General features: G+C 46.2%; 1 protein-coding gene across 1 annotated transcript; it reads right to left on the reverse strand.

Moving 5' to 3' along the window:
• Positions 1-2,470: 2,470 nt before the first annotated feature.
• On the reverse strand, positions 2,471-24,339 carry GNAT3 (G protein subunit alpha transducin 3). The gene is made up of 8 exons (XM_087722575.1): positions 24,222-24,339; positions 14,836-14,878; positions 13,361-13,502; positions 11,506-11,663; positions 10,116-10,244; positions 7,540-7,669; positions 4,115-4,268; positions 2,471-2,661 (listed from the first exon to the last, which is right to left on the reverse strand). The coding sequence occupies exons 1-8, from the start codon at positions 24,337-24,339 to the stop codon at positions 2,471-2,473; spliced, it is 1,065 nt and encodes a 354-aa protein (XP_087578701.1).
• Between the last annotated feature and the right edge of the window lie 936 nt (positions 24,340-25,275).

Genomic DNA, 25,275 nt, shown 5'->3' on the forward strand with positions numbered 1-25,275 from the left:
ACGGGACAACAGAGAAGGAGGTAGCTGGATGGAGTCACTGAAACAGTTAGCAGTGAGCGTAAATGACAGCCATTTGTCAACCCCTGGTAAGCCATTTGGGCATACCAGGGGTTGTGACACTAAATACATACCTACTTCCCTGGCTCAGCTGATAAGGAGGAGAACCTTGTGGCTTAGTGGTTAACACAATATAGCGTTCAATAGAATCCAAGTATTGCTCAACATTTAAAGAAGCAGACAGCTGAAATTCTGTAATGCAAAACCAGATCTGAGAATCGAGCTTACCAAACCCTGCATTGGGTTTTTTTGGGAGGTGGGGGTGGGGGGAGAGAATAAGTAATGCGCAATAAATCATTTTCCTAGAATGACAAAACACTGGGATTTTTCACCCCGTCTCTAAGTGGGTAATTATTTCAGAATGTTCTAAACTTATGGCCCTATGATAATAGCTGGTGATGCCATCAAAATGATCCAGAAACCGATGTAAAGCATAAATGATGTCACTTTGCCCTCGTGTGGTGGGATCATGTATATTCATAAATTCAACAATTCAGTTTGGAATAATTTTGCATATCTAGCTGTACTTTCTGAAGTCTGATAGTGCTTCCAGAAAAAGTCATTTCTGGCTTCGTTTAGGAGATCTCTCGAGGTTTTAAGATTCCATTCATCATTCTTCTTACTGTTTTCTCTAGCAATGCTTCCATCGTTTTATTTTTTAAAACATACGGTCATAAGTATGAACGGTCATAAGTATGAACCAGTTGTCATACATCTGAATTTGGATCCCACAATCATGGGGATGCTACAATGGTCCTAGCTGTTAAAAAATGGTCCCAAATCCCTTTTTTAAAAGAATAGTTATGCTAGTAATAGTAATGCTTAGATATTTTATTAATTGATTTTTTTTCTTTTAGAATATGTGATAAGATGTATTGCTACAGAAGATTTGTTGAGATTGTCAATCAATGCCAGTGGGTGGTTGCGTTTTCGAATGTAAATGATATCAGATAAAAGCACGTTTAAATAATTTCAGTTAAATGAGAATGGCGGTATATTGATAGTAAAATAGATGGAGATTTTTGATGTAAAATGTACTATTCAATGGGAAGGAAACATATGTAATGATTATGATAGAAACGCACGAAAACTGTTTGTAACCAATCGACACGCTTTCGACAGGATGTAATGAAGGATGATTCTTTTTTGTGTGTTTTTGTTTATTTAAAACAATAAAAAAATTTCAAAAAAAAAAAGAATAGTTATTTTTTATTTTTATTCTCTTACATACAGTTACAGGTATACAGTCACATAGCTATTGTTCTTATTTATCCATATCCCTTGTACGTATTTGTTTTTCCATATAAAGGGTTAAAATATCTTTTTTAGTTAAAATCACTTTTTTTTTTAGTTCCTGTGCACTAAAACTTTGGAAGATCACCAAGTGGATTTTTGTAAATTGAGGACTACCTGTGTGATAATGGATGATTTTCTCCCAAATATGCATGGAGCCAGACTCCAGGGGGCGCTGTTGGCCAACATTTCTCTGGGATCCCATCCCCCATTTTTATCTTCCTTTAATTAAAGAAAGCACCTGAGGTCAGGACAAGAAGCAATGGGGGAAAACTAATCAAGGAGAGAAGCAACTTAGAACTGAAGAAGAATTTCCTGAGAGTGAGAACAATGAATCAGTGGAACAACTTGCCTCTAGAAGTTGTGAATGCCCCAACACTGGAAGTTTTTAAGAAGATGTTAGATAGCCATTTGTCTGAAACGATATAGGGTTTCCTGCCTAGGCAGGAGGTTGGACTAGAAGACCTCCAAAGTCCCTTCCAATGCTGCTATTGTATTGTATTGTATTGTATTGCATTGTATTTTTATTTATTTATTTATTTATTAGACATATACCGCTTCATAGGGCTTTCAGCCCTCTCTAAGCGGTTTACAAATTTTTTAGCAAATTGAGTCAGCAACTTGCCCCCACAGTCTGGGTCCTCATTTCACCCATCTCGGAAGGCTGGAAGGCTGAGTCGACCTTGAGCCTGGATTGTATTGTATTGTATTGTATTGTATTGTATTGTATTGTATTGTATTGTATTGTATTGTATTCTATTCTATTCTATTCTATTCTATTCTATTCTGAATGTTATTTCTCACAGAACGTCCCATGGAAATACCCAGTGCTTTGCTAAAGAAATAAAACCGCAAGACATATGTGTGAAGAGAACCTTATCCCTTTGCTGATCTCTATTGGGGATCTAGAATTTTGTAGCCAAGATGTAATAGTGATATTATTTCCCATTTATTTATGTCCACCTTGAAGCTATACACATTAACTCAGAAGGAGGCGCCACTGAGAATTATTTGCTAAAAAAGAAAAAAAAAAGGAGGTTACCCAAAACGTCAAGAAAAGTTCAAGAGATGCAAAAGAGATTTTGCAAAAGGAAAGGGAGGGGGAAAAGTCGCGAAGAGCTTAAAAGAGTCCACAATCTTTGAGGTTCTCTTTGATGATGATATCTGTTACAGCGTCGAACACAAACTTCACGTTCTGGGTGTCTGTGGCACATGTCAAGTGGGCGTAGATCTCTTTGTCTTCCTTTCTGATGTTCCGGTCTAAAAATTGTTTCTTAATGTAATTTCCAGCGTCTTCAAAAGTGTTGGGACCTGCTTGGAAAGGAATACAAAGGAGGGTGACTCTTCATAAAATGCATTGTGGTCTACAACACCTTGTTCTTTTCTTCCCCATGCAATGTTTCTATTCTGACACATGCACACACACACCAGAGGTGGGTTCCTACCAGTTCGCACCTATTCGGTAGAACCAGTTCCTCAAATCTACCAAATCGGTTAGAAGAGGTTCTACCAGTGGACCCGGAAAGCAGGCCACACCTACAGAAGAGGTTCCAAAAATATTTTAAACCCACCACTGCCACACACACACAGACACAAACACACGCACACACACACAGAGAGAGAGAGACAGACTGACTGACACAGAGAGAGAGAGAAAGAGAAAGAAAGGAAGAAAGAAAGAAAGAAAGAAAGAAAGAAAAAAGAAAGAAAAAGAGTGAGAGATGAAAGAGAAAAAAAGGGACAGAAAAATAAAAGGAATGTGTGTGTGTGTGTGTGTGTGTGAGAGAGAGAGAGAGAGAGAGAGAGAGAGAGAGAGAGAGAGAGAGAAAACACATGGCTGGCAAGCCACTCCCACCAGGTCACATGGCCAGCAAGCCACTCCCACAAAGGAGGCCACACCCACAGAGTAGGTTCCCAAAAAAATTGAAACCCACCACTGACACACATACACCAAAATGCAAATTTGGATATGCCTGGATCCAAGGAATCCATATTTTGCAAAAGAGTGTGAATCTAGGGTGTGAATGTGATCTGTGCAGCAAAATGGCAATAGCATGAAAACTTAGAGGTATATACCGCTTCACATTGCTTTACAGACCTCTCTAAGCGGTTTACAGAGTCAGCCTTTTGCCCCCAACCATCTGGGTCCTCATTTTACGGACCTCGGAAGGATGGAAGGCTGAGTCAACTTTGAGCGGGTCAGGTTCTGCTGGCAATTGGCAGAATTATCCTGCAATACCGCATTCTAACCACTGTGCCACCAGGAAGGAGAATGAGAAAGGGAATTAGAGGGAAGGAAGGAAAGGAAGGGTGGAAGGAAGGAAGGAAGGACGAAGGGAAGGAGGGAGGGATAGCAATAACATTGAGACATGTACCACTTCACAGTGCTTTACAGCCCTCTCTAAATGGTTTACAGAGTCAGCCTCTTGCCCCCAACAATCTGGGTCCTCATTTTACCCACCTCAGAAGGATGGAAGGCTGAGTCAACCTGGAGCCTGGTGAGATTCGAACTGCCAAATTGCAGGCAGCCGGCAGTCAACAGAAGTAGCCTGCAGTACTGCACTCTCACCACTGCGCCACTGTGGCTCTTAATCAGACATACCACGATTCATTTGTTAGGTACAGGGGCCTAAAGGTGATAATATGGGACAGAAGTTGTCTGGACCCCTTAGAGTAAAAATTGGGTCAGCTCAAGTTGACGATCCATGACTGATAGGTGGGGAACCGCCACAGAATTTTTGCCCAAAGAAGCCGGAAAACGTACCATCGTATTCTGAAAAGCAGACACGGAGGTTGGTTTTGGTGATTTTTTCTTGGAAAAGGTCTTTCTTGTTGAGAAACAGCACAATAGAAGTGGTGGAAAAGTATTCGTGGTTACAGATGCTGCTGAAGAGGTTGAGGCTTTCGTGCATTCGGTTCTGTGAGAGAGAGAGAAAAAGCAAGGAGGTTGTTAGATTAATCTATTATTCCTAATTTGTCAGCACCTCTCCATTAATTAATTAGGAAAGAAAGACCACAAGACTCCATGTGTGGAAATCAAGTGTACTTTTACTAATTAAGAATGATTAAAGGCATAGCGAAGCGAAGTCTGATTATTTAGGCGCGAAAGCAATTGATATATAGAACAGCCCATTCCCCACCCCTTGGCATCACAGTTCCAGTCCAATCATAATTCTTCCAAGTGTCAGGTGTGAGATAACTTCAAAAGGCATCACGAAGATGGAATGTCAGTGCCGTTAGTCCTGGCGGGAAACACCCACGCATGCGTAGTCCGATCAGCCGGTGAACTCCAGAACCTTCCTCCAGCACAATGAGTAACCCCTCCCAAATACCATGCCCTCCCTCCCCGTTTCATGGCAGCCGAAGCGATAGCAAAGCAGAGGCTGACATAATTGTTCTGAGGAAGAAGAACATCTTCGTAGACTCTAGAACAGCAGAATCTAGAAAGAGTGCAGAGAAGAGCAACCAAGAAGATTAGGGGACTGGAGGCTAAAAAAATACGATGAACAGTTGCAGGAACTGGGCACGGCTAGTCTAGTGAAGAGAAGGACCAGGAGAGACAGGATAGCAGTCTTCCAATATCTGAGGGGCTGCTCCAGAGAGGAGGGGGGTGTCAACCTGTCCTCCAAAGCATCTGAAAACCAGACAAGGACGAATGGATGGAAACTGATCAAGGAGAGATTCAACCTGGAGCTAAGGAGAAACTTCCTAACAGTGAAGACAATTAACCAGTGGAATGGGTTGGCTCCAGAAATTGTGCGTCCTGCATCACTGGAAGTTGATGAATGGTTACAGGAACTAGGCCTGGCTAGTCTAGTGAAGAGAAGGACCAGGGGAGACAGGATAGCAGTCTTCCAATATTTGAGGGGCTGCCACAGAGAGGAGGGAATCAACCTATTCTCCAAGGCACCTGAAGTCCAGACAAGGAACAATGGATGGAAACTGAACAAGGAGAGATTCAACCTGGAAATAAGGAGGAACTTTCTGACAGTGAGAACAATCAACCCATGGAACAGAAGTTGCCTTTGGAAGTTGTGAGAGCTTCATCACTGGAGGCTTCCAAGAAGAGGCTGGTGTCAGGCCTGGAAGCCATTTTTTTTTTTTACATTGGGCCTTCAGGCCTGCCACAATTTCAACTCTGGGAAAATGGGAGTGGGGATTACATGGAGTATGGGAGATAGATAGTCAGAATAACATTCTTTCTTAGTGAGTCAAGGATGCCTCGCCCTGCAACTGGAGTGGAGTGACTGGGAGGGATCTCTAGATTTGGACGGTGTTTTAATTGGACCATGTGATGGAGATGTGGGTTCTGGGCAGGGACTTGAACCTTCTTTTGGATGGGGAAAGCCTAGGAACTTTCAGATTCGGGTTTTCCCAGATGTGCCAATAGGACATCTCTCATAAAATGGAACTTTGAGGAACCTCAAGCCTCGGAGTCTTCTTCCATTGTGGGTGTTATTTGGAACCCTGATAACTGGACTGCCATCTGTCAGAAATGGTGTAGAGTCTCCTTCTTGGGCAGAGGGTTTGACCAGATGACCTACAAGGTCCTTTCCAACTCTGTTATTCTATGTTCAATGGAGCAGAAGTTGCCTTTGGAAGTTGTGGGAGCTTCATCCCTGGAGGCTTTCAAGAAGAGACTGGACTGCCATTTGTTGGAAATGGTGTAGGGTCTCCTGCTTGGGTCCTGGGGGTTTGACCAGATGACCTACAAGGTCCTTTCCAACTCTGTTATTCTATGTTCAATGGAGCAGAAGTTGCCTTTGGAAGTTGTGGGAGCTTCATCCCTGGAGGCTTTCAAGAAGAGACTGGACTGCCATTTGTTGGAAATGGTGTAGGGTCTCCTGCTTGGGTCCTGGGGGTTTGACCAGATGACCTACAAGGTCCTTTCCAACTCTGTTATTCTATGTTCAATGGAGCAGAAGTTGCCTTTGGAAGTTGTGGGAGCTTCATCCCTGGAGGCTTTCAAGAAGAGACTGGACTGCCATTTGTTGGAAATGGTGTAGGGTCTCCTCCTTGGGTCCTGGGGGTTTGACCAGATGACCTACAAGGTCCTTTCCAACTCTGTTATTCTATGATCAATGGAGCAGAAGTTGCCTTTGGAAGTTGTGGGAGCTTCATCCCTGGAGGCTTTCAAGAAGAGACTGGACTGCCATTTGTTGGAAATGGTGTAGGGTCTCCTCCTTGGGTCCTGGGGGTTTGACCAGATGACCTACAAGGTCCTTTCCAACTCTGTTATTCTATGTTCAATGGAGCAGAAGTTGCCTTTGGAAGTTGTGGGAGCTTCATCCCTGGAGGCTTTCAAGAAGAGACTGGACTGCCATTTGTTGGAAATGGTGTAGGGTCTCCTCCTTGGGTCCTGGGGGTTTGACCAGATGACCTACAAGGTCCTTTCCAACTCTGTTATTCTATGATCAATGGAGCAGAAGTTGCCTTTGGAAGTTGTGGGAGCTTCATGCCTGGAGGCTTTCAAGAAGAGACTGGACTGCCATTTGTTGGAAATGGTGTAGGGTCTCCTCCTTGGGTCCTGGGGGTTTGACCAGATGACCTACAAGGTCCTTTCCAACTCTGTTATTCTATGATCAATGGAGCAGAAGTTGCCTTTGGAAGTTGTGGGAGCTTCATGCCTGGAGGCTTTCAAGAAGAGACTGGACTGCCATCTGTCAGAAATGGTGTAGGGTCTCCTTCTTGTGTGTGTGTGGGGGGTATATATATTATTATTTTATTATTATTTATTATTTATTAGTTTTGTATGCCGCCCACTCTCGAAAGACTCAGGGCGGCTTACAATAAAAAGGGAGGGGGAATATAAAAAAATGATACAACAATTCAAAATTACAGCAACATTCATAACTTAAAGTGGGGCTGGATAATTCAACAGCCCCAGGCCTGCCGGAACAGCCAAGTCTTAGTTGCTTTACGGAAGGGTAGTAAGGGTCCGGATCTCAACGGGGAGATCATTCCGGAGGGCGGGAGCTGCAACAGAGAAGGCCCTCCCCCGGGGAGTCGCCAGCCGACATTGGCCGGCAGATGGAATCCGGAGGAGGCCTAGTCTGTGCCATCTAATCGGTCTTTGGGAGGTATGTGGGATTTGTGTGTAGGGGTTATATATATATATGTGGGTTTTGATGAAGCACAGTGTATCTTTTCCACCACGTACCAAATCCCTCTCTTTCTCCTTCAACTTACCACATCCTCATCTTCCACCAGGACCATGTCGTAGGCGCTAAGGGCTGCACAGAATATTATGCAGGTCACTCCCTCAAAGCAGTGGATCCACTTTTTCCTCTCGGATCTCTGTCCGCCCACATCAAACATCCTATGAAATGAATCGATGAATAATCAGGTACATGCTTAGGCTGTTTCTGATGCACGCTGCTGACACATTTTAGAAGGCGAAGGAAGAGCAAAAGGAAGGGAGGGAGGGAGGGAAGGAAGGAAGGAAAGAAGAAAGAAAGAGAGAGAGGGAGGGAGGAGGGCGGGAAGGGAGGGAGGGATGGAGGAAAGGGAGGGAGAAAGTGAAGGAGGGAGAAAAGGAAGGAAGGGTGGGAGGGAGGGAGAAAAAAGAAAGGACAAAGGAAGGAAAGAAAGAAAGAAAAAGTGAATGAGTGGGACAGAGGGAGTGGAGGAAGAGAGGGAAGGGATGGAGGAAGAAAGGAAAGAAGAAAGAAAGAGAGAGAGAGAGAGAGAGGAAGGGAGGGAGGGTGGGTGGGAGGAAGGGAGATAATGAAGGAAAGAATGGAGGGAAGGGAGGGAAGGGAGGGAAGGGAGGGAGGAAAGGGAGGGAGAAAGTAAAGGAAAGGAAGGAGGAAAGGAAGGAAGGGTGGGAGGGGGGGAGAAAAAAGAAAGGTCAAAGGAAGGAAAGAAAGAAAGAAAAAGCGAGTGAGTGGGACGGAGGGAGTGAAGGAAGAGAGGGAAGGGATGGAGGAAGAAAGGAAAGAAGAAAGAAAGAGAGAGAGAGAGGAAGGGAGGGAGGGTGGGTGGGAGGAAGGGAGATAATGAAGGAAAGAATGGAGGGAAGGGAGGGAGAGAAGAAAGGGAGGGAGAAAATGAAGGAAAGGAAGGAGGAAAGAAAGGAAGGGTGGGAGGGAGGGAGAAAAAAGAAAGGACAAAGGAAGGAAAGAAAGAAAGAAAAAGTGAATGAGTGGGACGGAGGGAGTGAAGGAAGAGAGGGAAAGGATGCAGGAAGAAAGGAAAGAAGAAAGAAAGAGAGAGAGCGGAAGGGAGGGAGGGTGGGTGGGAGGAAGGGAGATAATGAAGGAAAGAATGGAGGGAAGGGAGGGAAGGGAGGGAGGAAAGGGAGGGAGAAAATAAAGGAAAGGAAGGAGGAAAGAAAGGAAGGGTGGGAGGGAAGGAGAAAAAAGAAAGACAGGAAGGAAGGAAGGAAGGAAGGAAGGAAGGAAGGAAGGAAGGGAAGGGAAAGAAGATCTGAAGTTAGTACAATAACATTATATAATAAGCATTTCTCTATGTCAAACTTAACCAAACCAAATCTGTACAAATCAACATAGTTCATCGTTGAAGAACCTAAAGAGACCGTGGAATGGGCCCGATAAAGAACCGATGATCCCGTTTCCTCAAAGAAGTGGAAACTACTACAGCGCTAGAGATTTCCAACAACTGCTTTTACAGAGGTGGCTTCAGTCCTAGCCCTGGATTTGCAGAATTGACAAATCCTGCAATCCAGACAGACTCCCTGTGCCTCAGTGGATTTGTTACGGCAACAGGGGATTCCTGATTCTTGGGATATCGCCGAAGACATCACATCCATTCACATTGCATATCACTGCATTGACGCAATGCGATAGATGAACACGGTGCATGAAGGGACGAGGTCAAATGATGCTGAATATGATGATGGAAGATAAAGATCTGTCGAAGAACATCTGGGATGTTCATGCGTTATTCAAGGGAGTTCTATTCCCCCTTTCCTTTGGGAACATGTCAAGAAGGTGTTCGAAGCAGTCACACCTTCCATTTCATCTCCACCACCAATCGGAGAGGTCAACCTCAAAGGGTTTTACAGGGCAGGAGATCAACCTCCACTTCCCCAGGTGTCAGCCAACATCTTCCTCCTCATGTCACACAGGCTCTGCTCTGCGTTGACGGTTGTCTTAACCATCATCTTAACCTTGTTTGAACACAAACCAGAGGTGAAATTCAGCAGGTTCTGGAGAGCCAGTAGCGGAAATTTTGTATAGTTTGGAGAACTGGCAAATGCCTCCTCTGGCTGGCCCCAGAGTGGGAAGGGAATGGAGATTTAGCAGTATCCTTCCCCTGGAGTAGGGAGGGAGTGGGCATTTTGCAGTATCCTTCCCCTGGAGTAGGGAGGGAGTGGGCATTTTGCAGTATCCTTCCCCTGGAATAGGGAGCGAATGGAGATTTTGCAGTATCCTTCCCCTGAAGTAGGGAGGGAATGGAGATTTTGCAGTATCCTTCCCTGGAGTAGGGAGGGAGTGGAGATTTTGCAGTATCCTTCCCCTGAAGTGGAGAGGGAATGTGGATTTTACAGTATCGTTGCCCTGGAGTGAGGAAGGAATGAGAATTTTGCAGTATCCTTCCCTTGGAGTGGAAAAGGAATGAGGATTTTACAGTATCCTTTCCCTGCCACACCCACCATGCCATGCCCACAGAACTGGTAGTAAAAAAAAATGAATTTCACTACTGCTGCAAACCTCCCAACACCCCTCCTTTTATGGGAGTCTACATTCTGTATATTCACTGGAAAGAGAACTAGAATGAGAAAAAAAAAATGACTTGTTTACCGAAAGTGCAATTCCTTGAAAGAAAAGTGTGTCTCAATAATTCCCGTTGTTTTCACTCGTGAACGAAGAACATCTTGCTCATTAGGGACATAGCCAGGAGATGTCAGTCTGTCCAAATCATTGAGGTAACTGCATCAATGAGAGAGGGGGGGAGGGAGAGAAAGGGAGACAGGGAAAGAGAGAAAGAGAAAGAGGGAGAGAAAGAGAGAAAGACAGACACACACACACAGAAGAGAGAAACAGAAAGAAAGAGAAAGAAAGACACAAACAGACAGGAGACGTACAGAGAGAAAGAGAGACAGAGAGAGACAGAAAGAAAAATAGAGAGAGAGACAGAGAGAGAGAGAGAGAGAAAGGGAAAGAGAGGGTGAAAGAGAGATAGAGAGAAAGGGAAAGAGAGGGTGAAAGAGAGAGAAAGAGAAAACAGAAATAGAGAAAGAGAAAGAGAGAAAAGGAAAAAGAGAATGAGAAAGAGAAAGAGAGACACACAAAGACAAAGAGAGAGAGAGAGAGTGAAAAAGACAGAGAGAAAGAGAAAGAGAGACACAGAGAATAAGAGAGAAGGGGAAAGAGAGACACACACAGAAAAAGAAAAGTAGAGAGAGAGAGAAAGATATAGAGAGAAATAGAGAGGGGAGAGAAAGAAACAGACAGAAAGAGAAATAGAGAGAGAGGCAGAGAAAGAGAGAAAGGGAAAGAAAGGGAAAGAGACGGAGAAAGAGAGACATACAGGCAGAAAGAGATAGAGAGAACAGAAATAGAGAGAAAAAGGGAAAGAGTGTGTGTGAGAGAGAAAAAGAGAGAGAGAGAAAGAGAAGGAAAGAGGGACACACACACAAAGAGAAAGAGGGACACACACAGAGAGAAAAGTGGAAAGAGAGAGAGAGAGGAGAGAGAGAGAAAGACACACAGAGAGACAGAGACAGAGAGAGAGAAAGAGAGAAAGAAGAAAGAGATAGATAGATAGATAGATAGATAGATAGATGATAGATAGATAGATAGATAGATAGATAGATAGATGGATGATAGATAGATAGATAGATAGATAGATAGATAGATAGATAGATAGATAGATAGATGGATGATAGATAGATAGGTAGATAGATACACATTTATCAATATTTTGCCAATTGAAATCATGTCTGTCCTGCTTGAAAAGAAGAACAGAATCTGCTACTCTTTGCAGAGGATATACATTCAGAAAGGAAGCAAATCTGCTTGCAATTAAATAGCTCCAGGTGTGCACTTTATGGAACCACCTATGGAAACATCACCATCAGACACTCAAAAATGCATTTAATCCATGAAGCCCTTTGTATCTCTATTGGTTGCGGTTTCCACCCCAGAAATCCAAGGATCAGCAGGTAAATGTTGCAAGGAATCCACTCACTAGGCAGCAGAGTCGTTCAGCTGATACTCAGACGCTCTTTCGAAACAAGCTTGGACCCCTGGATCCTCCCACAGGCGCTTGATGATGCCAGCCAGTTCCGGAGTCATGGAGCCATCCTCTGTGACCTCCGCCACGGCGTAAAGCTGCTTTTCATCTTCCTGAAATTAAAAACTTGTTTCTGATCCCCAAAAAGCACGAGGCAGGTTCCTGGTCCATCCCCCTCCCCCCCCAAAAAAATACCCTTTTACTAAACGAACGTGAATTCCTCTCATTCACATTCAGCCAAGCCCTGGCAAACAGTCTTTCAAAGGAGTATTGATGACCACAGACCTTATCTAGCTTGGAAAGCTGCCACGTAAATATTTTCCGAATGAGGAGCTGTGCAAGGAAAGGCTGGGCACAGAGTCTCTGAGATTCACGGACAGATCTCCACACTCCAGAAACGAATCTAATGACCGAATGAACAAATTGTTCCCTGCAAAGGCCCACTCCCCTTTCGCTCCTCTTTTATTTCCTATGGGAGGGGGCAAGCCCCCTGGCCCCTCCCATAGGAAATAGGTGAGACGCAGTGGTGAGAGTGCAGTACTTCAGGCTACTTCTGCTGATCGCCGGCTGGCAGCAGTTTGGCAGTTCGAATGCCACCAGGCTCAAGGTTGACTCAGCCTTCCATCCTTCCGAGGTGGGTAAAATGAGGATCCAAATTGTTGTGGGCAAGAGGCTGACTCTGTAAACCGCTTAGAGAGGGCTGAAAAAGCACTGTGAAGCGGTATATAAGTCTAAGTGCTTATATAAATTTACTAAATTTAATAAATGCAGTAAATATAGCCACATTCCTGGCTGTATTGCTAACAGGTCGAGTATTTTGGCTGCTACTGGGATGCATATTTCTTGTGAATGTTTTTATTGTTTTTATTGTTTTCAAGTGTTTTCAGTATTTTGATTGCAATATTTTTTTTGAACTGCAACACCCCCAGTCACTAACTGAGATGGGGGGGATACAGAGAAGAAAGGAAGGAAGGAAGGAGGGAGGGAGGAGAAGAGGGAGTAATGGAGGAAAGGGAGAAGGAAGGAGAGGAGGGAGGGAGGGAGGGGGAAGAAAGGAATGTAGGAAGGAAGGAGAGGAGGAGGAAGGAGGGAGGGATGGAAGGTGGAAGGAAGGAAGAAATGAAGGAAAGAAAGAAAGAAGGAAGGAAGGAAGGAAGGAAGGAAAGGAAAGGAAAGGAAAGGAGAGGAGAGGAGAGGAGAGGAGGGAGTGAAGAAAGGGGAAAGAAAGGAATGTAGGAAGGAAGAATAGGAGAGGGAGGGAAGGAGAGAAGGTGGAAGGAAGGAAGGAAGGAAAGGGAGTAGGAGAGAGGGAGGGAAGAGAAGGGGGAGGGAGGAAAGGGGGAAGGAAGGAAGGAAGAAAGGAAGGAGAGGAGGGAGGGGGAAGAAAAGAATGTAGGAAGGAAGGAGAGGAGGAAGAAGGAGGGAGGGATGGAAGGTGGAAGGAAGGAAGAAAGGAAGGAAGGAAGGAAAGGAAAAGAGAGGAGAGTAGGGAGTGAAGAAAGGGGAAAGAAAGGAAGGTAGGAAGGTAGAAGAAGAAGAGGGAGGGAAGGAGAGAAGGTGGAAGGAAGGAAGGAAGGAAGGAAGGAAGGAAAGAAGGACGAAAAAACTTCTTCAGTTCTAACTGAATGGTGGGGAATGGCTTTTTGCCTTTTGCAAAAAACTTTTTGGGGATAACCATGGACTAGACATTTCTCCCAAAGGTGCTTTTGAGAATCCCTATAGACACCTATACATTATTATAAGGCGTATAACCAGGAAGAGCGGCATTGCGTGCCCGCCTGCTGGTTTTCGCCACAGGTCTCCCACTCACTGTCCTTTGCCCATTCTCATATGCGATTCCGAGAGTGGACATGGCCTTCACAATCGAGAGAATGGACTGCAGGGTGTTGCTGTAAACCACCGATTTGTATTCCTCGCACTCCTGATCCGAGTAGCCGTGGTTATGGATGATCCTGCAAGACAGCAAAAAGACGACAGAATGAGAATACCGTATTTTCCGGACTATAAGAGTAGTATAAGACGCACCATGATTTTGAAGAGGCAAATCCAAAACCCTCTGCACGTTTTGTTTTGTTTTTTTGAAGGGGGGGTGCAGAGTTTTGGGAGGCTTGTAGAGTGTTCCTGGGGGGAGCAAAATATAGCCTTTTTTTTTTTTTTTTTTTGCAAAAATGGGCCATTTTTTTGCAAAAAAAAAATACATGCAGAGGCTTTGGGGGGCTTGTAGAGTACTCCTGGGGTAGGGGGCAAAAACGGCCCTATTTTTGCTCTTTTTTGCCTTCCCCAGCCCCCGGGGGCACTTTGCAGGCCTCCCAAATCCTCTGCATGTCCATTTTTTTGCAAAGGGGGCAGGCTTTCAATAGGCCAAAAATGCTGTATTCGGTGTATATAAGACACAACCAAATTTTCACCCTCTTTTTTTGAGGGAAAAAAGATGCGTCTTATACTCCAAAAAGAAAAAAAACCCCACGAGTGGAGTCCAAAACAAATGGAAATCAGCTAGTTTGCAATCAACTATCAAATGATGGACGGGTACTTGTTCTCAAACAACCTTTTATCTGAAGCTGTCTAAGATAGCTGTAGACAATTAGTTCATTTAATTGGTTCTTGGCTCTCCGAGACTCCTGGCCAAGTTTTGCAGATATCGGCCTGGCAGCTCTCCAAGCCAGATAAGGTCTGTGACTGTAAATCCTCCCTCGAAAGACTTTGCTGGATGTGAATGAGCAGAATTCACAGTCAATTAATAAAACGGGGTTTTGTCGTGACAAGGAGTTTGCTTCACGCTCTTGGGAAGCCTAAGTTAAAACATCATCAGCTAATCCTTTCCACCCAGAAAGGTGCTTCTGACATGAGGGCAATACAATGTGCCTCTGATTCAGGGGTGGGTTTCTCGCCCCGTTCCAACCGGTTCGTTTGGAACAGGGCCGGCGGCGTCCTCGTGCATGCGCGCGGTGCACGCATGCGTACTAGCATCTGCGCGATGCTCCAGCTGCTCCTGGACGATCGCGCAGGCGCTGTATGCGTCCTGCGCATGCGTGGAAGCGCAGAACTCATCAAAACCGGGTAAGGACCGCGGGTGGGCGGGCGCGCCCTTCGCCGTTCCCGGAAGTTACTTACTTCCGGGTTCGGTGACCAACCAGTTCGCAGGGACCGCCGCGAACCGGTTGAAACCCACCCCTGCTCTGATTGTTACCCAACTAATAAAACATAGTTAATTTTCAACATTAGCGCTGAAGTCACAGCTAGAACATCGATTTCAAAAATGATCCTAAATTTCAATAGACCTACTTCATTTGTTTCACAATGGTGCTCTTGCCTGATTCGCCAGCTCCTGCAAGGAAAGAAAAAATAAGTGTCAGTGTGACATATGGACAGGAACAAAATTGTCTTAAATTGAGCCACAAAGCCATCGTTCCAATTCACGCATGCCCTTCGATGAGGTCTCTGAGGGAGGCATATTCCTCCGAGAATCTTTCATTTTGGATATATCAAATGGGCACAAACTTGGTGAAAAACCGGCTCTAAGTTCAGTGCCGGTTTTACACCCAATTAAAATTAAAACTCCAGTCACGTGGTCCAATCAGCATGGAGTCCAGTTGGAAGGCGACCTCAGTCTCCGCCTGTGAAACATCTGCACGAACATCTAAGATTCCCATGGGAAGGAAATTTGTTTTGGCTACAACATCCCAGCTATCTCTACACCCTGCCCCCCTCAGCTCTAGGCTGTGTCAGCCCCAAAGTAACATGAAGAGAAACCCCCTTAGAGGAAACCTCCTTTGGTCGCACTTGGAATACTGCATTCAGTTTTGGTCGCCATGATGTAGAAAAGATGTGGAGACTCTACAAAGAGTGCGGAGAAGAGCAACGAAGATGATCAGGGGACTGGAGGCTAAAACATATGAAGAACGGTTGCAGGAACTGGTCTAGTTTAATGAAAAGAAGGACCAGGGGAGACATGATAGCAGTCTTCCAATATCTCAGGGGCTGCCCCAAAGAAGAGGGAGTCAAACTATTCTCCAAAGCACCTGAGGGCAGGACAAGAAGCAATGGGTGGAAACTAATCAAGGAGAGAAGCAACTTAGAACTGAGGAGACATTTCCTGACAGTGAGAACAATCAATCAGTGGAACAGAAGTTGCCTCCAGAAGTTGTGAATGCCCCAACACCGGAAGTCTTCAAGAAGATGTTGGATAGCCATTTGTCTGAAACAGTATAGGGTTTCCTGCCTAGGCAGGAGGTTGGACTAGAAGACCTCCAAGGTCCCTTCCAACTCTGCTATTGTATTGTATTGAAAGGGACAAAAAGTAAATGGCTACAGTTAGGCCAGCTTCAAGGTTGACAGGCTTCCCCCCTCAATTGAAGAGAGACCAGTTTTTGCCGCCTCTCTCAAAGCAGGCTGGGTATTTTCCCAAGATTCTTTTAGAGATTCCATCTATTCATTTAATGACACGAATGAGTGGGGGGGGGATGTTTCCCTCTGGACAATTTGGGCATGGGGACAAATTCCATTGCATGTAGACTATCAACAGTCCAGCTGTGCAGAACTGCTGCCATTTAGGGAAACGGCTCAACAGATTTCCTCTTAGCTAGAGTTTTAGAAAGCCACTTCAAACCTTTTTATTTGCATTTCTGTCTTCCCTCAGGCATATCTCCAGTCAAAACAGCCTGCTCTGGTTGCTGTGAGCTATTTATTTATTTGCCTATCCAAACATCGCATGTGCGAAGGAAGGAACATGGCTGCCGAGCTCTTCGCTCCGGCGTTCATATGAGAAAAAACTGCCAAAAAAGAAGATATCGTCTTAGGAGATCGAGCCAGAGACAGACCAGGAGACGGGCGATTTTTCGGGGGATCTGGTGCTGGCAGCGGACTGGAGAAAAATTGCTTCTCCAGGCTGCCTCGCACGAAAAACGCCGATGTCGTCCGGAGGTGCTCGGAAGACGCCGCGGCCCAGCTGATTTTAAAAAGACGTTCAAAGACGCCGCCCGGGTGCCGCTTGGAAGCTAGAGGGGAGATACGAAGCTGGAGAGGAGACACGAACGCTTGGAAGCTGGAGGGGAGATACGAAGCTGGAGAGGAGACACGAACGACTCTCGGAGGGCTGGTGCTGGCAGCGGACGGGAGAGAGTTTTACTCCCCCGAGGCTGCCTGCTACGAAGAACACCGACGCCATTTGAAGGTGCCCGGAAGACACCGCGACCCAGCTGATCTGGAGAGGCGTTGGGAGACACTGCCCGGGTGCCGCTTGAAAGCCGTTGCGGCCCATTTCGGCAGGAGACGCTGGGTAATTATCGCTGGGAGTACGGTTGGAGTCCGCTGCGACCCGGCTGACTTGAAGAGAGCCCTGACCCCCCCCCCTCCTCTTGTGGGCTGAGAGAATTTCCCCCTTACCCCCCTTTTACCATTTCTTCATCTCGTCTGTGCTTTTGGTTGCTGTGGATTGTTTGACTATCTATTGCCCCAGGGAGAAGGCGGTTAGCCTGAGACAATACTGGGAGAGAATGGGAGGTGGTTTTTATCTGCTACGATTGCAACCCCACTCCTCTCCCCTTGGCTTGGCCTCCCCTGCTGGGGCATTCTTTCTCCCACTGGACCATTGCCATCACAGGCCCTTCTGCTGGTTGAGCTTGGACTCCCCTTGGAATGCGGCTATTGGACCTTTTGGACTGTATTATCATCTATTCCTTTACTTGTATTTTCATCTGCCACGGCCATTGTTGCCTGATGCCGCCTTGGACCTGTTCCTTCGGATAACATCATTGCTGGACGAGTGGGGGTACCTACAGTGTATAGGAGGCTCTCTCCTTTCCTTAACCACCTCAGATTTTTTTGGACTCTTCCAGAACTATTCGCACTTTATTCTAATTAACTTCTAGCGCAATTATAATTTCTTCCTTTCCTTTCATCTTTTTCTTCTTTCTTTGTATGGGTTATGTATGAGGTATGCTTGACATGAGTGAATGTCCCACTTTTTATGATTATATTGTTGTAAATTTGTGTTTTTAACTTTTTGCGTGGGGATTGTTTGCGGGAGTGCATGAGTGTGCGTGATTCGGAGGACCTGTCGGGAATTGCGGGGGCCACGGGGGTGGTTGAGGGGACCAGAGATACGGGAGAGGGTCGGGGTATTGCGGTCGTAACAGGGAGGGGCAGATACGGCGGGGACTTTAGGGCAGGCCATTACCGGGGAAGGAGGGTTCGCTACATTACAGAGATCCCTTCTTCCGGCCCTAGGAGTCCCACTCCAAGACCAGATGGCGCAAGTAGTCAGGACCCTGGTCTCAGGCTGTTGTCGCTAAATGCCAGGTCTGTTGTACATAAAGCACCTCTCGTCCGGGACTTACTTTTAGACGAGAGGGCAGACCTGGCATGTATTACTGAGACCTGGCTGGGCCCAGAGGGAGGAGTCCCCCTTGTAGAACTGTGCCCAGAAGGATTTCAGGTGCTACATCAGCCGAGAGCCCAGGGAAGGGGTGGAGGTGTGGCCGCTGTTATCCGGGAGTCGTTAGCTCCTTGTAGGGTCCCTGCTCCGGAGATTGTCGGGTGTGAGTCTTTGCTGTTAAAGTTGGACCTCAAGGGTCAAGTGGGTCTGCTGCTAACGTACCTGCCTCCCAACAGCGTTGCAGCAGCCCTCCCCTCGCTCCTCGAGTCGGTAGCCGAGCTGGCAATTGAGTTCCCTAGGTTGATGGTCCTGGGGGACTTTAATTTGCCGTCGCTCGGTGAAAACTCTGATGGGGCGCAGGAGTTCATGGCTTCCATGACAGCCATGGGCTTGACCCAAGTAATCCGAGGCCCAACCCATTCAGCGGGACACATGCTTGACCTTGTATTTCTCTCGGAGCAGTGGATGTGTGATCTTGGTCTGAGGGGGAGTGACATCATACCCCTGTCGTGGTCAGACCATTGCCTACTGAGGCTCGACTTCCGGAGGCCAAACCCCCACTGTAGGGAGGAGGAACCGACCAGGTGGTTCCGCCCCAGGCGTCTTATGGAGCCAGCAAGGTTCCAGACAGAGCTTGGGGTTATTCCTGACACTTTCGCCCACAGTCCGGCGGAGACTCTGGCTGCTGCGTGGCACTCGGCAGCGTCAGAGGCCCTCGACCGGATTGCGCCACTGCGGCTCCTCCGAGGCGGCGGATCCCGGAGACCTCCTTGGTTCACCGAGGAGCTCCGGGAGATGAAGCGCCGGAGGAGATGCCTAGAGCACCGTTGGAGGTCCGATAAGTCCGCATCGAACCGAGCAATGGTAACCACCTGCACCAGGGAATATACTAGGGCACTTAGGGCAGCTAAAAGATCATACATAGCCTCCCTGGTCGCATCCGCTGAGTCCCGCCCAGCCGCCCTGTTTAGGATAACCCGCTCCCTATTGAACAGAAGGGAGACGGGGGAACCCTTGCAGGGCAGAGCTGAAGAATATGCCCAATTCTTAGCGGACAAAATTGCTCGGTTTCGGGCGGACTTGGACTCCACACCTGCAGTTCCAGCCGAGGCACAGGGGGACCAAGTAGAACAGCTCTGGGTTGAGTTTCAGGAAGTTACCCCCGGGGATGTGGACAAGGCCATGAGAGCTGTAAGTTCCTCCACCTGTGCTTTGGATCCGTGTCCCTCATGGCTGGTTTCTAACTGCAGTGAGGTGACACGAGGCTGGATCCAGGCGGTTGTAACCGCCTCCCTTCGGGAGGGGAACTTCCCCGCCGCACTGAAAGCGGCGGTGGTGAGACCCCTCCTGAAGAAACCATCCTTGGATCCAGCTGCCCTTAACAACTATCGCCCAGTCTCCAACCTCCCCTTTTTGGGGAAGGTTGTTGAGAAGGTGGTGGCCTTTCAGCTCCAACGGTCCTTGGAGGAAGCAAACTATCTAGACCCCTTCCAGTCAGGCTTCAGACCCGGTTACAGCACAGAAACCGCTTTGGTCGCATTGATGGATGATCTTTGGAGGGCCAGAGATGAAGGACATCCCTCCATCCTGGTCCTCCTTGACCTCTCAGCGGCTTTCGATACCATCGACCATGGTATCCTTCTGCGACGACTGCGGGAGGTGGGAGTGGGAGGCACCGTATTACGGTGGTTCTCCTCCTACCTCTCGGACAGGTCGCAGTCGGTGTTAGTGGGAGGGCAGAGATCGTCCCCAAGGCCCCTAAAATATGGGGTGCCGCAGGGTTCGGTCTTATCCCCCCTACTATTCAACATCTACATGAAACCGCTGGGGGAGATCATCCGCAGGCACGGGATCAGATACCGTCAATATGCGGACGATACTCAATTGTATCTGTCCGCCCCGTGCCAAATCAATGAAGCGGTGGACGTGATGGACCGGGGGCTTGAAGCCGTTATGGACTGGATGAGGATTAACAAGCTTGTGCTCAACCCGGAAAAGACCGAGTGGCTGTTGTGTTTTCCTCCCAAAGATTTGACCAATAATCCAACACTCAGGCTGGGGGGTCAAATTTTACACCCCTCAGAGAGGGTTCGCAACTTGGGAGTCCTCCTGGATCCACAGCTGTCATTCGACCACCATATAGCGGCTGTGACCAGGGGGGCATTCGCCCAGGTACGCCTGGTGCGCCAGTTGCGACCCTACCTGAATCGGGAGGCCCTCACAACAGTCACTCGGGCCCTTGTGACCTCTAGGCTGGAATACTGCAACGTGCTCTACATGGGGCTGCCCTTGAGGAGCATCCGGCGACTTCAGTTAGTGCAGAACGCAGCCGCGCGAGTGATTGCGGGTGTACCTCGATTCACCCGCATTACACCTATCCTCCGCGAGCTGCGCTGGCTACCTGTCGATCTCCGGATGCGCTTCAAGGTGCTATTGATCACCCATAAAGCCCTACATGGCAGTGGATCTGGATACTTGAGAGACCGCCTTCTGCCAATTACCTCCCTACGACCTATAAGATCTCATAGATTAGGCCTCCTCCGTATTCCATCGGCCAGCCAGTGTCGGCTGGCAACCACAAGGAGGAGGGCCTTCTCAGCAGTGGCCCCGACCCTTTGGAACGAGCTCCCCGTAGAGATTCGTACTCTCTCCACCGTCCAGGCCTTCCGCATAGCCTTGAAGAACTGGCTCGCCCGTCAGGCCTGGGGATAAGGACTGTTACCCCGCCCGAATGTAGTATGCATGTTGTTTGCTATTTTATTATGTGTTGTAATCTCAATGTTGTATTCCCCCCTCCCTTGGTTTTCTGTGAGCCGCCCTGAGTCCCCTCAGGGAAAAGGGCGGCCTACAAATACAAATAAAACCAAAAACCAAACCAAACATCTGCATGCTCTTTAGCGTGTGAATTTGCATGTCAGTAATTTGCCCCTAATTTGGGCAAATGGAACCACAGGAAAGCATCGATCATATGGAAAGCATCCCTTGGGGTAAAACAAACAACGAAGGACCAAGAAAGCATCAATTTACAACGGGTTGAATATGCAATTTTTAATTATTTTGCAATGGGTAAATTTCATAGATAGGGTGATAATTTTGTCCATAATCAGCTCTGGCACCTGGGATGTGACAAACCCAGAATCAGCCCCTGGTGAAATGCATTTTGGGTAAGGAGAGAGAGCTGGTCTTCAGTGATTTGGGTTAATAGGGTTCTTACTATAGAGCAGAAAAACTTGCAAAAAAAATCACGTACATGTAAAATACATGGAAAGTTAAAGGTAAAGGTTCCCCTCACACATATGTGCTAGTCGTTCCCCACTCTAGGGGGCGGTGCTCATTTCCGTTTCAAAGCTGAAGAGCCAGCGCTATCCGAAGACGTCTCCGTGGTCATGTGGCTGGCATGACTCAATGCCGAAGGCGCACGGAACGCTGTTCCCTTCCCACTAAAGGTGGCTCCTATTTTTCTACTTGCATTTTTTAAGTGCTTTCAAACTCCTAGGTTGGCAGAAGCTGGGACAAGTCATGGGAGCTCCCTCCGTTACATGGCACTAGGGAGTCAAACTGCTGAACTGTCGACCTTTCGATTGACAAGCTCGGCGTCTTAGCCACTGAGCCACCACGTCCCTGGAGGATTAAAGTATACATAATAGAATAGAACAGAATAACAGAGTTGAAAGAGACCTTGGAAGTATTCTAGTTCAATCCCCTGCTCAAGCAGGAAACCCTGTACCATTTCAGACAAATGGCTGTCCAATCTTTTCTTGAAAGCCTCCAGTGATGGAGGACCCACAACTTCTGGAGGCCAGATGTTCCTCTGATTAATTTATCTGACTGTCAGGATGTTTCCCCTTGGCTCCGAGTATTCTGACCTAGGCTTCCCAAGAGCATGAAGCAAACTCCTCACGAGTCACTCAGAGAGGATAGTTTTTGGCTAAATGTTTGGAGACCTTTAGCGGCTAAAAAGGACGGGGACAATGAAACAATCATTTAAAGCACCTGCAAACTTTCAATCACTGGACCTCTTAGAAGCTGCGACTTTGATCTTGGAGAGATTCCATTAAATACCCTCCTTCCAATTCCATGACTCTTTTAAGTTTGAAACCGTTTTATGCTCTTACAGCTTTAACACACACAATGATGCCTTTCCCCTGCGCTCTTGCCTCTATTTGTCTTTTTTACATAACCTGCTGGCATTTTTAGAACGTGAAGGGCATTCGGCTGAATAACTCCACTCCTATCAGGTGACGCCAAGGAAACTCTGACAAATGTTGTCATGCGATTCCATCAGGGGTGACAGGGAGGCATATCTCAAGGCTAAATTCTTTCCGCTGCAGTTATATTTTTAACAAGCAAAGGAACTACTTAACAGAAGCTTGATTTAATAAGTCGCAACCATCTCATGAATATCGTAAAAAATATATATATTCAGAAAGCTCTGACATGCCTACTATTCGCCTGATGGTAAATCTTTAACAGAATGACAGAGTTGGAAGGTACCTTGGAGATCATCTAGTCCAGTGTTGTTGTTGTTGTTGTTGTTGTTGTTGTTGTTATTAATAATAATAATAATAATAATAATAATAATAATAATAATAATAACTCCGCCGTTGCCGGTCCCAAGCCCGGATGAGAAAGGAGGAAGGTTGGGATCAGGTTGGCATCTGGTCCCGTAAAAAAACCCCTGCCAACCCATACAATATGGTGAAAAAAACGAATAAGAATTCCATACCGCATCGGTCGTCGCGCGGGTTAACAAGGGCCGCGGCGGATGTTGGGGTCCCTGGACATCCGTCGACAAGTGGGCTACAAGTGGACCAGCCAACAAAACGACAAAAATATAGTGCAGATGAAAACCGTGCCATAATGGCCTGTTACTACAACTCAGAGCCAGAAAAAAGAGGATATTTAAAGCGAATGTATGAATTATGGACACCAACAGAGTTAGGAAAATTTTGAAATCTAAATTGAATGGTGGAAATACAATCAAGGCCATAAATACCTGGGCAATACCAGTTATAAGATACACAGCTGGCATAGTTAACTGGACACAAGCTGATTTGGACCTTTTGGACTGAAAAACCAGGAAACTAATGACAATGCACTACAGTTTACATCCACGTGGTGATACTGATAGACTATATCTGCCCCGAAAATCAGGTGGCAGAGGATTATTACAAGTGAAGCAAACAGTTGAAGAAGAAAAACATGCACTGGCTGATTATTTAAAAGACACTCAAGAACATCTATTAATCGAAGTAAAGAACAAAAATCTACTGAAGGCCCAACAGACAAAACAAGAATACAGAAAAGATGTGATAAAATCAAGAATGGAGAGTTGGCAGAACAAAGCACTGCATGGCCAATTTCTGGAAAAGATAAAAGATAAAGTGGACAGTGAACAAACTTGGTTATGGTTAACAACAGGTACATTAAAGAAAGAAACAGAGTCACTAATCCTGGCTGCGCAAGAACAAGCTATCCGCACAAATGCCATTAAGGCCAAAATCGAAAAATCCTCTGATGATGCCAAATGCAGACTTTGCAAAGAAGCTGATGAAACTGTTGATCACATACTCAGCTGCTGTAAAAAAATCACGCAGACTGATTATAAATTGCGGCACAATTCAGTAGCACAAATGATCCATTGGAATTTGTGCAAAAATTATAATATTAAAACAGCAACAAACTGGTGGGAACATCAGCCTGACAAAGTCACAGAAAATCAGATGGTCAAGATCTTGTGGGATTTCCGTATACAAACTGACAAAATACTGGCGCATAATACACCAGACATCACACTGGTTGAAAAAAATAAGGTCACAATCATAGACATCGCAATACCAGGTGATAGCAGGGTCGCCGAGAAGGAACATGAAAAAATCGCAAGATACCAGGACTTAAAAATTGAAATTCAACGACTATGGCACAAACCAGCAGTGGTAATTCCAGTGGTAATTGGCACACTGGGTGCTATTCCAAAAGCACTGGAATTACATTTAAAACAGTTAAAAATTGACAAAATCACCATCAGTCAAATGCAAAAAGCCGCACTGCTTGGATCTGCACGCATATTACGAAAATACGTTACGACGTCCTAGGCCCCTGGGTGGGGCCCGACTAGTAACCAATGCCAAATCCGGCGAAACAACTGGCCGCTGTGATACAATTGTATAATAATAATAATAATCTTTCCTTCTTCAGCTCCACTAGATTTTAAAATAAATGGATCAGACCAATCAGCTCTTACTAGCTGCCAGCAAATCAAGGTGAAGATCAAACGTAAATAGCTAATACTTACCCAAAAGAAGCAACTTGACTGTCCTAGAATCTTTGATCGCATCTTCTTGAAGTCTTTTTTCAAGCTCTCGTGATCGTTTATTTGATTCTTTAGACTCAGCACTGATTCTGCCCCCCATGGTGTGTCCTGTTGCCCAAAGAAACTGGTGTCTTAATTGAGGAACAAATGTACACTTTGAACAAATGGACAAATAATGGAGCAGGCACGTTCCAAGAAAGCTTGGAGGTCTTCATCCAACTTCTTCTTCAGCTTGCTTTGGCCAAGAAGGTAGGTCAGGTGTCTTATGTCATCTGCTTGTTATCACATCGGACATGTTAATGTCATTCTGAACATTTGCCTAAATCCTTTGAACATTTGCCTAAAAGCCAGGCAAAGCAGGAACAATCTTTGAGCATCCCATCCGGATTCTTTGTCGTCCTTTCTCCGATAGGAAAATAAGACCTGAGGTAAATGAAATATTTCCGATTTCTTCAATGAATGTCGGATGATTGAGCCCAGGAGTGCCCAACCTGTAGCTCTGGATGGCTAGTAAGGTGGCCCCACCAGATTGTAAAAGTTTAATGTTATTATGTGCATTTTTTTTTAAAGAAACTGAATCACTGTTTGCTTTGGTGGCTATGGTGCCTCAGATAGAAAGTCCATACAGAGAGTGGTGAGGACAGTGGAGAAGATTATAGGAAGCCTGCTTCCCATTATTCTTATAATACTGCTTATATACTGCTTATAAGCGCTATGTGCTTAGAGATCGAAGCATTGTTAGAGACCTCACACACCCACTTCACGGTCTGTTTCTGTTGCTCCTTTCTGAGAGGAGGTTTCGAAGTATTTCTAGCAGGACTACTAGATTCTATAACAGCTTTGTTCCTTGTGCCATCCATGTTGTAAACTCACAGGATTCTATTCTATTCTATTCTATTCCATTCCATTCCATTCTATTCCACTCCACTCCACTCCACTCCTCTCCACTCTCCACTCTCCACTCTCCACTCTCCACTCTCCACTCTCCACTCTCCTCTATACTACTCTATTCTATCAGTAGTGAAATCTATTTTTT

This window comes from Thamnophis sirtalis, unplaced genomic scaffold (assembly GCF_051295495.1).
Source record: "Thamnophis sirtalis isolate CommonGarterSnake01/CBP01778 unplaced genomic scaffold, rThaSir2_p1.2 scaffold_9, whole genome shotgun sequence".
NCBI lineage: Eukaryota > Metazoa > Chordata > Lepidosauria > Squamata > Natricidae > Thamnophis > Thamnophis sirtalis.

Bases quoted from the DNA above. Each gene is read 5' to 3' on its own strand.
- GNAT3 (XM_087722575.1), bottom strand. From the start codon at position 24,339: ATGGGGGGCAGAATCAGTGCTGAGTCTAAAGAATCAAATAAACGATCA. The intron at 13,503-14,835 runs GTAGGTCTATTG...GCTGTCTTGCAG, and splicing joins ACCATTGTGAAACAAATGAA to GATCATCCATAACCACGGCT. The intron at 11,664-13,360 runs GTGAGTGGGAGA...TTTTAATTTCAG, and splicing joins ATGAGAATGGGCAAAGGACA to GAAGATGAAAAGCAGCTTTA.